This window comes from Dama dama, chromosome 11 (genome assembly GCF_033118175.1).
Source record: "Dama dama isolate Ldn47 chromosome 11, ASM3311817v1, whole genome shotgun sequence".
Taxonomy (NCBI): Eukaryota; Metazoa; Chordata; class Mammalia; order Artiodactyla; family Cervidae; genus Dama; species Dama dama.
In genome coordinates this window covers 4,550,706-4,563,432 of record NC_083691.1, presented here as the reverse complement: position 1 = coordinate 4,563,432, position 12,727 = coordinate 4,550,706, and the positions used below count along the sequence as shown (strand labels likewise).

At 39.9% G+C, this 12,727-nt stretch overlaps 1 protein-coding gene across 2 annotated transcripts in view; it reads right to left on the bottom strand.

Annotated features, from left to right (window-relative positions):
- Positions 1-12,727, bottom strand: part of SETX (senataxin) — an 81,375-nt gene that overhangs the window by 44,149 nt on the left and 24,499 nt on the right. For both annotated transcript variants that reach the window (XM_061154341.1, XM_061154342.1), the window contains 4 exons: positions 3,861-4,080; positions 2,867-2,986; positions 547-718; positions 342-429 (listed from right to left, as the gene is read on the bottom strand). In XM_061154341.1, coding sequence (XP_061010324.1) covers positions 342-429; positions 547-718; positions 2,867-2,986; positions 3,861-4,080 — 600 coding nt within the window. The remainder of the gene's footprint in view (positions 1-341; positions 430-546; positions 719-2,866; positions 2,987-3,860; positions 4,081-12,727) is intronic.

The following is a 12,727-nucleotide window of genomic DNA, read 5'->3' as shown; positions in this document are numbered from 1 at the left end:
AAATTGAAAACAGTTCAATTTTGAGGCTAAAGTTTCATGAAAAGGTTAAATTTACAAAACCTCCATGCACTCTGAAATTCTTTCCATCAGCTCGTTCTGATTTCCAGTCATGTGATTTATCTCCCCCATGCCATAAACATTCCACCCTTCCTAACCATTCCTAAAAATTTCAAAGTGTGTCCATTTTTTCCCAGGCACCACTGTTCAATCAGAAAAATTTTATGCAACAGTTGATTCAGAATAGCTATATACCATAAAATCAGCACTGTAACTGATCACTGCACTGTCTACACTATATAAAGGCAATACAGTATCATCTGAACTCTAAAAATGCTTTATACCTTTTTGGTCTTTTCAGGATTGTAATTGTATACAATCTGGCTGCAAGTCACCATATCATCCAAATATGACTCCGGCTCTAACTTGGTCCTTAAAAATATTAAGAATAAATAGAAATTACTGAACTAAAGGGGGGAAAAAATCCTGTCAATTAATAGACTTCCTTATGCAGACTGTTTCATATCCTGACACAGGAACTGAACAAACCTCATAGAGCTGTTCCGTATATTCTGGATCTCTCTATTGTAGCTCACGTTGTTAATAATGGTTTGAAATGCTTCAATAGGATCAATAAGTTGACCCCAGACCTTAGATCCAAGGCGATCCAGAATCACCATGAAACAGTGTAATGCTGGCCAGAAAGGATCCACACTATCATCTGAAACACAATGGAGTAATTGCCAAATTAAAAAGCAATTTAAAAAAGTACTAAAATATATTGAGAATTAAGCACCCTTTACCTGGGTAGCAACAAAACTGAAAGCAAAGCAGGAAGTAATTTAAGCACTGCCAACTACAGGTTTTAGAAAGCTGGCAAACATTTAAGTAGTGTTTGCATTTTTTTAAAAGCAATACACCTTGGTTAAGAAATTTTTTCATGTGGAACAAACTGAGATAGTCTAGATAGATAAAACTCAACTTTCTCACCCTGTTTGCCACACCTTTAAGAGTCTTTCCTACTCTGCTTCTTCCAGACCTTTATATTCTCATCCTTCAATAAATAGCAGAAGTGAGGAAGAGAGAAGTAAGAAAAACTTGGTATCTCCAGATCTAAACAAAGTCCATGATACAAGAAATCCTGAATTGTCTCATCTGGCTGGTGTATGAGATTGAATCCCTGAGGCACTGGACAAGCAGAAATACACTCTTTTCATCCACGCCTGTCTCAATGTGGCCTTGTTATTTCCACTCCATCCAACTGTCAGGAATACCCACTACTCCCATACTCTGGCACCCAGTCGCTTCCCTCTTCGCTATGTGCAGTGGCAAAACACTGACCCACTCACAGGCCTTAAACTGCTCCTCACTGTTTCCTAAGGAAATGTAAATTTCTCAGTCAAGCACTTAGACGATCTTACTGTGCTCTTCTCAGATTTATTTTTCCATACTAAAGATACACTATCTATAGCAAAAAAAAAGGATCCCTGGCTTTTCCCATGTAAGAACTAGAACAGCTTCACTATTAGTACCACCAATCAAAAAAAAAAAAAAACTTCCTATCCTTCCTTACAGTTCAGCTCAAATATCTCCCCCTGCAGCAAACACTCCCAGTCATGTGACCTTCCACAGTACTCTATGGAGTAAGTGGTCTCACTCACACAATCTCGGACAGCCCAAGAACTTTCTGCTTTATTTTCTTCAGGGTTCTTAGACTCTACTTTAAAAAAAAAAAAATCATAGTCATTTGTGCAGAACTTCTCATATACTTTTTTTATCCTACACTGCAGCTATCTTTTGTCTAGCAAGCTCTCAAATATGAAATCATCAGTAAGGTAAAGACAATTACAGAAGGTTTCCTAAAGAGGTGACTCATTCTGAAGCACGTTAGGGGAGCTGGATTAACAGAGAGAACAGAAACGCACGTGCAAAGCACTGGGAAAGAAATGAACAAACTACTTAGTAAATTCTGGTAAGTGAATTTAGTAATAACCTTGATCAGAAATAATCTCACAAGAAAATACATGTGATCAAAGAAATAGTAACATATTTCTTTAAAAATTCTCCACAAAATAATTTGTATCTATATCGAAGTTGCCTAAAGAGAAGTGAAAGTGGGTAAAAAATTGTATTTTCACAGGATTTAGCATGCTTAGTCTTTGCTGATTCATTCCTTCATAAAGAAGGTTAAGATTAAACACTAGTACAGACTCTCACTGATAAGCCTGATAAAACCATGATAAAACCAAGCTGGCCTCCACTAACAAATACAATTTTAGACCCTATTTATTAGGCTATCTGAGTAGCATTGTCCAAGGGAACTTTCTGTGATGATGGAAATGGCTCACTGTCTGCACAGTTTGATATAGTAGCAGCCAGGCACACGTGGCCACTGAGCTCTTGAAGTTATAGCTAAACGGACTGAAAACCTGAGTTTTTAAGTTTAATTAGTATAAATTTAAATAATCACATTTGGCTGGCAGTCACTGTGTTAGACAGTGTAACCATAGAAAACCGAAGTGAAATGAAAAACCAAGCAAAAGTGAGATGGTGGGACAGCAGAAGCTTTCTGCATAGATTTACTATCACATTATTAGTAATTCACCTCCTTTAGGTCCTAGTCTAGTCTTCCTTCTACTACTAATTGGGTATTACAACTTGAGAAAGTTAAGTTAACATCTCTGGGCTTCAGTTTCTTATGAAAATAAGGTGCTGAAAACTCTAAAGGTCCTTTCCAATTTAACATTCTGAATCTGTGACAAAAACCATAAAGTGTTCATTCTTTCCTCTCTATCATACATCCAAATCTTACAGTGACTCTAGTAATTTTAAAGTGCACCACCATCACAAAATTTAGCAAGTTTATTACCATTTGATTGCCTCTCCATGGTGTGAAGTATTGACTGCATAAAATCATTCTGTTTATCTGAGCCCAACAACAGTGAATCCATGGCTTGCTCCTCAAGAATGGTCAGCAGCATGCAAATACCTGTAAGACCACATATAGTTTGCTTGAACTGATTACATTAACACTGTTCTAAAGTCTTCTCTGGTTTAGCTGGCAGAATAACAACATGGCAGTAAGATGAAGCAAAACATAATCCAGTGCCCCAGACACTGAAGTCTGAGACAATTCACATACAACTGCTCGCAAGAAGAGAACTTTAGACTGAATAAAAGGGAAAATGCTATGAACTTTGTTAAAATGCAATTTCCAAAATGACTACACACAATTTAATCTCATAAAATCGAAGATGCCTTAAGTTTTGAGATCATCATATTTCAAGTATCAATCACTGCCAATTATACACATGACTAAGACTGAATCAATGAATAGGACAGAACTATTTTAAGTTCAATATAGAATTTGTTGAAAACCAAAGTTAACATCTCTTTCTGCCAGGAAATATTTTACAGATAGGAAAAGAGGTATTAAATCTCCTTTATTCAATAGATCAAATTCTATTAAAGTCAACTGCTATGCTAATATTTTGTTACCTCTAATACTGCCTTAAATAAAAGATCTACTTGCCATACTTCAAAAGATACTTGTTACACAGATGATTTCTAGGATAAAAAGTGTTTAAAAAGAGATGTTATAATAGTCAATTTAATGAGAGAACAAGAACTGGAAACTATGAAATCTTTTATTTAGCAATTCTGATCAGACTACCAAATGAGATGACTTCTGCTGGATAATCATAAGAACTACTGGATCATGTCAATGTATGGCATAAACTAACATAATATAAAGCAATTCTGCCAATTAAAAAAATAAATAAAAATGCTAGATTATTGTAGGCTTAAAAAAAAAAACACTACTGGAAAATACTAATTGTTATTCGCATAGCAACAATACTCACCTAACCAATAGTTTTTGTAGTTGGCAGTATCATACATGTGTGAAGGCAGAAGAACCAGTTTACCCTTCTCAAGGACAGAAGAAGTATAAATGTCTGGGTTTTCTAAAAGTCCCAACTCAATAACTTTAAAAAGGCAAGTCAAAACCTCCTGTAAGTCATAGTAATCATCTCTATCCACTTTCCCCAAGTTTCTTGCAGTCAGGATAGCCCAACGCCGAACCTAAAAGCATAACACATTCATTACTTCATTCAGTGAACAACTGTCTATATACAGCAAGAATCTTATTTAAAATAGGATTCTCTACAGGTTTTAAAAGACACAAGACATACCAATTATATGTCAAAATCTTAAAAAATCACCATGCTGTACACCTTAAAATTGTACAGTGCTGTATGTCCATTATATCTCAATAAAACTGGAGAAAGAAAAAGCCATCACACAGAATAAAGTAAAGTACTTCAGTAAAAATATATGATTTTCAAAGACATTTTAAAACCAAAAGGAGGTGATGACTGAGAAAAAAACCAAAACACAAGACACTAATTATAATCAAATTCTGAACAACACACAGGGGTTACGAGCACTGACTTTCTGCATAGTTCAATATACCAATATAACTTAGTCACCAGCCTTTCCATATCCAAGATTCTGCATCATGGATTCAACTAACCTTGAACTATATATTACTAAACTGTTGTTTCTGAGTCACTCAGTCATGTTCGACTCTTTTGTGACCCTATGGAATGTAGCCTGCCAGGCTGCTCTGTCCATGGGATTTCCTAGGCAAGAATACTGAACTGGGTTGCCATTTCCTCCTCCAGGGATCTTCCAGTCCCAAGAATCAAACAAACGTCTCCTGCTTGGCAGGTCTTTACCAATGAGCCACCTGGGAAGTCCATGCATTAAAAACAATCTGCATATAAATGAACTTGGGAGTTCAACCCCATGTTGTTCAAGCGTCAAATTGTAATGTGATGTGTGAACTGTATTTGATCCTGATTTGAACAAACTAACTCCAGTAAAGCATTTAGAATAACCATTTCCATTCAGTTAAACACTAACTAGAAACATGATATTAAGTAACTATTATTGGTATATTTTTTAAAACCCTTACCTTTTAGAGACACCTACTAACATTTTATGGATTAAATGCTCTGATTATCTACTTTTGTATGTTTGTAATGTTCCATATTAGAAAGTTTAAAAAAGGAAAGAAACAATGAAAAGAGAAGAAATCAAAGGTCACCTCTACATGGCAATATAGCATAGGAAAGTGATTTTAAATTTCTTCTGAGATACAAATTTAATTTATTGACCATAACCAACCTTAAAAACTAAATAAAACAGTGTGCATCCTTCATAGTAAAATTATTTTGTGAAATGCTGATATATGTATATGCATATATGAAAAGTTACATATGCATATACATGTGTTAACTCAGTGAAAAACATTTTTATCAATACTTATCAAGTATGGGCACAAAAGTTTGAAAAACATAGAACTAATGGACAAAAGAATGAGCTCTATGTCAACATACTTTTAAGCTACAAAAACAAATACAAAGGCATCACTGAGTCTATACTAGTAATAAAATAGACAAACGAATGGGAGAAGGGAAAACGGCTCCTGATCACAGTATAATCCATGTCAAGTGCTGACTGGTAATTGTGTAAACTGCTGGGGCTGAAATTATTTTGCAATCTTAGAAAAACTGGCTGAAGGAAGAACCATCAAGTAATGCTAAATTTAGGAGAAAATTATGGAGTAAGGTAGCTATGTGATCTAAAAGTAAGAAATGTAATTGCACAGTGAAGAAACTGTGCAACACCTCAACTGGATAATTAGCATCACCATAAGAGGCCAAATCACATGGCATGCCTGTACTTCTGACACCCTGAGGACATAACATCACTTATATAGTACATTCCAGCTGGAACATACAACCTGAGTCTAACAAGGAGCAACATCAGGCAAACCCAAAATGGAAAGCATTCTATTTTATGAAAATGGAAGGGAAGCAGAAGTTAACTATTCTTCAGGAATGTTACTGTCATAAAAGACAAAGAGGGCTTTCCTACTGGTCCAGTGGTTAAGAATATACTTGCCAATCCAGGGGACACAGATTTGATCCATGGTCGGCGAAGATCTCACATGCCAAAGAACTACTAAGCCTGTGAGCCACAACTACTGAGCCCATGCACCCTGGAGCCCACACATTGCAACTAGAGAGTAATTCCCAACCAAAACTAGAGAAAGCCAGCATGCAACATGAAGACCCAGAGCAGCCAAAACAACAAAAGCAAAAAAACACAGGCCGAGGAAATGTTCCAAATCAAAGGAGACTGATGCACCATGCTATTGTTCAGTCACTAAGTAATGTCTGACTCTGCAACACCATGGACTGCAGCTCTGCAACACCATGGACTGCAGCAAGTCAGGCGTCCCTGTCCTTCACTATCTCACAGAGTTTGCACAAACTCATGTCTACTGACTCAGTGATGCTATCCAACCATCTCATTCTCTGTTGCCCTCTTCTCCTGCCCTCAATCTTTCCCAGCATCAGCGTCTTTTCCAATAAGGCAGTCGGCTCTTCGCATCAGGAGGCCAAAGTATTGAAGCTTCAGTTTCAGCATCACTCCTTCCAATGAATATTTAGGGCTGATTTCCTGTAGGACTGACTGGTTTGATCTCTTTGCTGTCCAAGGGACTCTCAAGAGTCTTCTCCAGCACAATTTGAAAGCAGCAACTCTTCCGCGTTCAGCCTTCTTTATGGTCCAACTCTCACATTCGTATCTGACACTGGAAAAACTATAGCTCTGATTGTACGGACTTTTGTTGGCAAAGTGATGTCTCTGCTTCTTAAAATGTTATCTAGGATTGTTATAGCTTTTCTTCCAAGAGGCAAGTGTCTTTTGACTGTGATGCAGTCACCATCCACAGTGACTTTAAAGTCCAAGAAAATGAAATCTGTCACTGTTTCCACATTTTCCTCCATCTAATTGCCATGAAGTGATGAGACCAGGTGCCATGATCTTAGTTTTCTGAATGCTGAGTTCTGAGCCAACTTTGTCACTCTCCTCTTTCATCACGAGGCTCTTAGTTTCTCTTTGCTTTCTGCCATTAGATCAGTATCATCTGCATATCTGAGGCTGTTGATATTTCTTCAGGAAACCTTAACTCCAGTTTCTGATTCATCCAGTTCAGCATTTTGCATGATGTACTCTTAATATAAGTTAGATAAGCAGAGTGATAATATCAGCCTTGACGTACTCCTTTTCCAGTTTTGAACCAGTCTGTTGTTTCATGTCCGGTTCTAACTGTTGCTTCTTGACTTGCATACAGGTTTCTCACAAGACAAGTAAGGTAGTCTGGTATTCCCATCCAATTTAAGAATTTTCCAGTTTGCTGTGATCCACACAAAGGCTTTAGCGTAGTCAATGAAACAGCAGATGTTTTGATCTAATGAATGTTGCCAATTTGACCTCTGGTTTCTGCCTTTTCTAAACCAGCTTGTTCAACTATCTGGAAGTTCTCAGGTTCATGTACTGCTGAAGCCTAACTTGAAGCATTTTGAGCTTTACCTTGCTAACATATGAAATGAGCTCAACTGTACGGTAGTTTGAATATTCTTTGGCATTGCCCTTCTTTGGCACTGCGATGAAAAGGTGACCTTTCCCAGTTTTGTGGCTACTGCTCAGTTTTCCAAATCTGCTGACGTATTCAGTACAGCACTTTTATAGCATCATCTTTTGTGATTTTAAGTAGTTTAGCTGGAATTCCATCACCTTCACTATAGTGATGCCTCCAATGATTTCATACTCCAGGATGTCTAACTCTAAGTGACTGATCACACCATTGTGGTTATCTGGGTCATTAAGACCTTTTTTGTCTAGTTCTTCTATGTATTCTTGCCACCTCTTCTTAATCTCTTCTGCTTCTGTTAAGTCCTTGCTGTTTTTGTCCTTTATTGTGCCCATCCTTGCATGAAATTTCCCCTTGGTATCTCCAATTTTCTTGAAGATCTCTAGTCTTTCCCATTCTATTGTTTTTCTCTATTTCCTTGCACTTTTCACTGTCTTATCTCCTGAATGTTCTCTGGAACTCTGCATTCTGCTGGGTTTATCTTTCCTTTTCTCCTTTGCCTTTCACTTTTTTTCTCAGCTATTTGTAAAGGCCACCCCCAACAAACACTTTGCCTTCTTGCATTTTTCTTTGGGATGGTTTTAGTCACTACTTCCTACACAATGTTACAAACCTCCTTCCATAGTTTTTCAGTCTACCAGATCTAATCCCTTGAATCTATTCATCACTTCTACTGTATCATCATAACCACAATATTTGAATGGCTAAGTGGTTTCCCCTACTTTCTTCAATTTAAGCCTGAGTTTTGGAATAAGGAGTCATGGTCTGAGCCACAGTAAACTCCAGGTCTTGTTTTTGCTGATTGTATAGAGCTCCTCCAACTTTGGCAGCAAGGAATATATATCAGTTCAGTCACTCAGTCGTGTCCGACTCTTTGCAACCCCATGAACTGCAGTACACCAGGCCTCCCTGTCCATCACCAACTCCCAGAGTCCACTCAAACCCACGTCCATTGTGTCAGTGATGTCATCCAACCATCTCGTCCTCCGTCGTCCCCTTCTCCTCCTGCCCTCAATCTTTCCCGGCATCAGGGTCTTTTCAAATGAGTCAGCTCTCCACATCAGGTGGCCAAAGGATTGGAGTTTCAGCTTCAACGTCAGTCCTTCCGATGAACACCCAGGACTGATCTCCTTTAGGATGGACTGGTGGATCTTCCTGCAGTCCGGGGGACTCTCAAGAATCTTCTCCAACACCACAGTTCAAAAGCATCAATTCTTCTGAGCTCAGCTTTCTCTATAGTCCAACTCTCACATCCATACATGACCACTGGAAAAACCATAGCCTTGACAAAATGAACCTCTGTTGGCAAAGTAATGTCTCTGCTTTTTAATATGCTGTCTAGGTTGGTCATAACTTTCCTTCCAAGGAGCAAGTGTCTTTTAATTTCATGGCTGCAATCACCATCTGCAGTGATTCTGGAGCCCAGAAAAATAAAGTCAGTCACTGTTTCTACTGTTTCCCCATCTACTGTCCATGAAGTGATGGGACAAGATGCCATGATCTTAGCTTTCTGAATGTTGAGCTTTAAGCCAACTTTTTCACTTTCCTCTTTCACTTTCATCAAGAGGCTCTTTAGTTCTTCACTTTCTGCCATAAGGGTGGTGTCATCTGCGTTATTTCTCCCAGCAATCTTGATTCCCGCTTGCGCTTCCTCCAGCCCGGTGTTTCTCATGATGTACTCTGCATATAAGTTAATAAGCAGGGTGACAATATACAGCCTTGACATACTCCTTTTCCTATTTGGAACCAGTCTGTTGTTCCATGTCCAGTTCTAACTGTTGCTTCCTGACCTGCATACAGGTTTCTCAAGAGGCAGGTCAGGTGATCTGGTATGCCCATCTCTTTCAGAATTTTCCACAGTTTATTGTGATCCACACAGTCAAAGGCTTTGGCATAGTCAAGAAAGCAGAAATAGATGTTTTTCTGGAACTTTCTTGCTTTTTTCCATGATCCAGCGGATGTTGGCAATTTGATCTCTGGTTCCTCTGCCTTTTCTAAAACCAGCTTGAACATCTGGAAGTTCACAGTTCACATATTGCTAAAGCCTGGCTTGGAGAATTTTGAGCATTACTTTACTAGCATGTGAGATGAGTGCAATTGTGTGGTAGTGTGAGCACTGTTTGGCATTACCTTTCTTTGGGATTGGAATGAAAACTGACCTTTTCCAGTCCTGTGGCCACTGCTGAGTTTTCCAAATTTGCTGACATTATTTATAATCAATATGATTTTGGTATTGACCATCTGATGATGTCTATGTGTAGAGCAGTTTCTTGTGGTGTTAGAAGAGGGTGTTTGCTATGTCCAGTGTGTTCTCTTGGCCAAACTCTGTTAGCCTTTGCCCTGCTTCATTTTGTACTCCGAGACCAAACTTGCCTGTTACTCCAGGTTCTTCTTGACTTCCTACTTTTGCATTCCAGTCCCCTATGATGAAAAGGACATCCTTTCTGGGTGTTAGTTCTAGAAAGTCTTGTAGAAACTTCTAGGACAAAGGAGAAGCTACAAGGATATGGTAGGAGGGCTGCAAACACATTAAAATCAAATCCCAATCTCACCAAGTGGCAACCCAAAAACTGGAGAACAATTAATACCAAAGAAGTTCTCTCACTGTTGCAAAGGTTCTAGGCCCCACATCAGACTTCCCAACCTTGGCATTCGGCAAGGACCTGGAGGAAACAGAACTCTTGAAGAGCAAAAAAAAAAAAAAAAAAAACACTGTGTGTACCAGAACCCAGGGGAAAGAAGCAATGACCCCCACAAGAGATTGAGCCAGACATGCCTTGCATGTTTGAGGGTCTCCAGTGAAGGCGTGGGTCAGCAGAGGCAGGGGCACTGGGAGCAGCAGACCTGGGAGGCACATCTTGGCATAAATCCTCTTGGGGGTAGGTTGCCAACAGCCAGACAGTAAAGCATCTGCCTATGATGCAGGAGACCCAGGTTTGATCCCTGGGTTGGGAAGATCCTCTGGAGAAGGAAATGGCAACCCACTCCAGTCCTCTTGCCTGGACGGAGGAGTCCAGTAGGCTACAGTCCATGGGGTCACAAAGAGTAGGACACGACTGAGGACTGACTGACTTTACTGACTTCACTTCAGAGCCCACAGCCCCATTACAGAGCCTATAGACTCCATGATTGGGTTGCCTCAGGGCAAGCAATTAAGAGGGAGGGAGCACAGCCCCACCCATCAGCAGACAATTGAATTAAAGATTTACTGGGCATGGTCCCGCCCCTCAGAGCAGTTTTCCTCATAGCCAGTTCAGCCAATCAGGAAGCTTGCACAAGCCTCTTATCCTCATTCATCAGAGGGCAGACAGAAGCAGCAAGAACTACAATCCCTCAGATTCCAGAATGAAAGGCCACAACCACAGAAAGCTAACCAAAATAATCTCAAGAGTATGGGGGAAAATGCTACTAAGTACAATGGATCATATGACACAACTGGAAAACAGGCCTTACTCTATCAACATTAAATTCACTGTTCACTGAAGTTCATATTATGATAATATACTTATTCTTATGAAATATACACTAAAGTCTTAAAAGGTAAATGGTCATGATATATACAACCTACTCTCAAATAGTTCAGAGAACAAAAAAGCTTTGTAGTTAACTGAAAGCAAGAGATAGAGCAAAGAGAGTGAAATGTTAACACCTGGTGAATATGGATAAAGAGTATACAGAATGTTTGCTACTTTTCTTACTCCTGAGAATTTTGCTTTAAATTATTTCCAAATAAAATTTAAAAAAAAAGCATAAGGACGCTCGAGTCAGGTTGAGTGTTAGTCGCTCAGTCGTGTCCAATTCTTTGTGTCCCCATGGACAGTAGCCCACCAGACTCCTCTGTCCCTGGAATTCTCCAGGCAAGAATACTGGAGTGGGTTGCCATTCCCTTCTCCAGGGGGGCTCTTCCCCAACCAGGGATCAAACTCAAGTCTCCTGCATTGCAGGCAGATTCTTTACCAGCTGAGCCACCAGGGAATCCCAGTAGGGGAGGGGCTTGCCCTAAGTCCCACAGTTGCCAAATGATCCACCCAGAATGCACACCTGGGTCTATGACCGCCCAACCTGAGGCCTCTCCCACAGGCCACTTTATGGAGTCAGGTTGCCTGTACACAAGTACCAGTCACCACAAACTAGACTGTGTAACTGTGGGTAAGTTTCCTCACCTGTAAAATAAGCCTATAATGAAGAATCCAGTCACTCCTGGCCCTGAAGACTCAGTCCCGAAGCCTGCAATGGCAGGACCAGGTCCTGGTTGCTCAGCTGGACCAGCTTCCTCTACTGGTTTGCAGCTTTAAGAAAGCCAGTCCTAGATAGCCGCTGGTGGTGCTTTCTGTCAATCTTCTTTCACAGGAAGGAAGGCCCCATCTCATTTAAGCAGAGGCCTTGACTCTGGGTCTACCCACGCACCGAGTATACTTGTAATTCCTGTTATCCTGCACAAACTCAATCCCCTGCTACCTACGCCAGCCAGGCCTACAACTTTCCACTGCTTATCACTTTGTGCTTGTGCTCCCTTACTGGTTCAAAGGAACATTTACTTCTTGAATTGTGTGATTATAGCTTTTCAAATTCCTCTGTTTTGAATTTTTTCTATCATTGTTAGGGTTTAGCACAGAAGAGACCGAAATTCATCACCATTTTTCTTGAAACACCATTACCATGTTCTTTCCTTGCCACTTAAAAGGCTCTTTACTGGCCCTCCATCAGCAGAGCTGCCCTGCAAAGCTTTTGTCTTATCATTGTAACTCAAGAGGCCAAAGTGCACAGACCCACAGCACATGCTGCCTCACCACATGAGATAAATCTGCAAACCCCAGCCATCAGCTCAACATCAGGTTCCAAAACTCTGGAGTTGCTCTCTGCTTCCCTTCTACCTACTGCTCTGATTCTTACGTTCCTCCCGTCCAGCACCTAGGAACTAATTTTCTTGTCCTCCCCATACCCCATCACCTTTTAAAAACCTCATTCACTAACAAAACAATTTCAAATGTTTTAAGCAGTATTTCCACGTGCTTGGAGTGGGGCAGGCTGGCAAGAAAAGCAACAGAGAACAGTCCTTCATTAGCTCAGGTCAGCACATTAAAAGAAGTCTGGCTTTTAAACTGAAGCATCACCTGTCAGAAGAATTCCCTACTCTCTTAAATCTCTTCTTTTTTGACCCCCCCACCCCCACTAAAGCATTCTCTCCTTGATTCCAGTAATTTTACAACAAGAGAATAATTT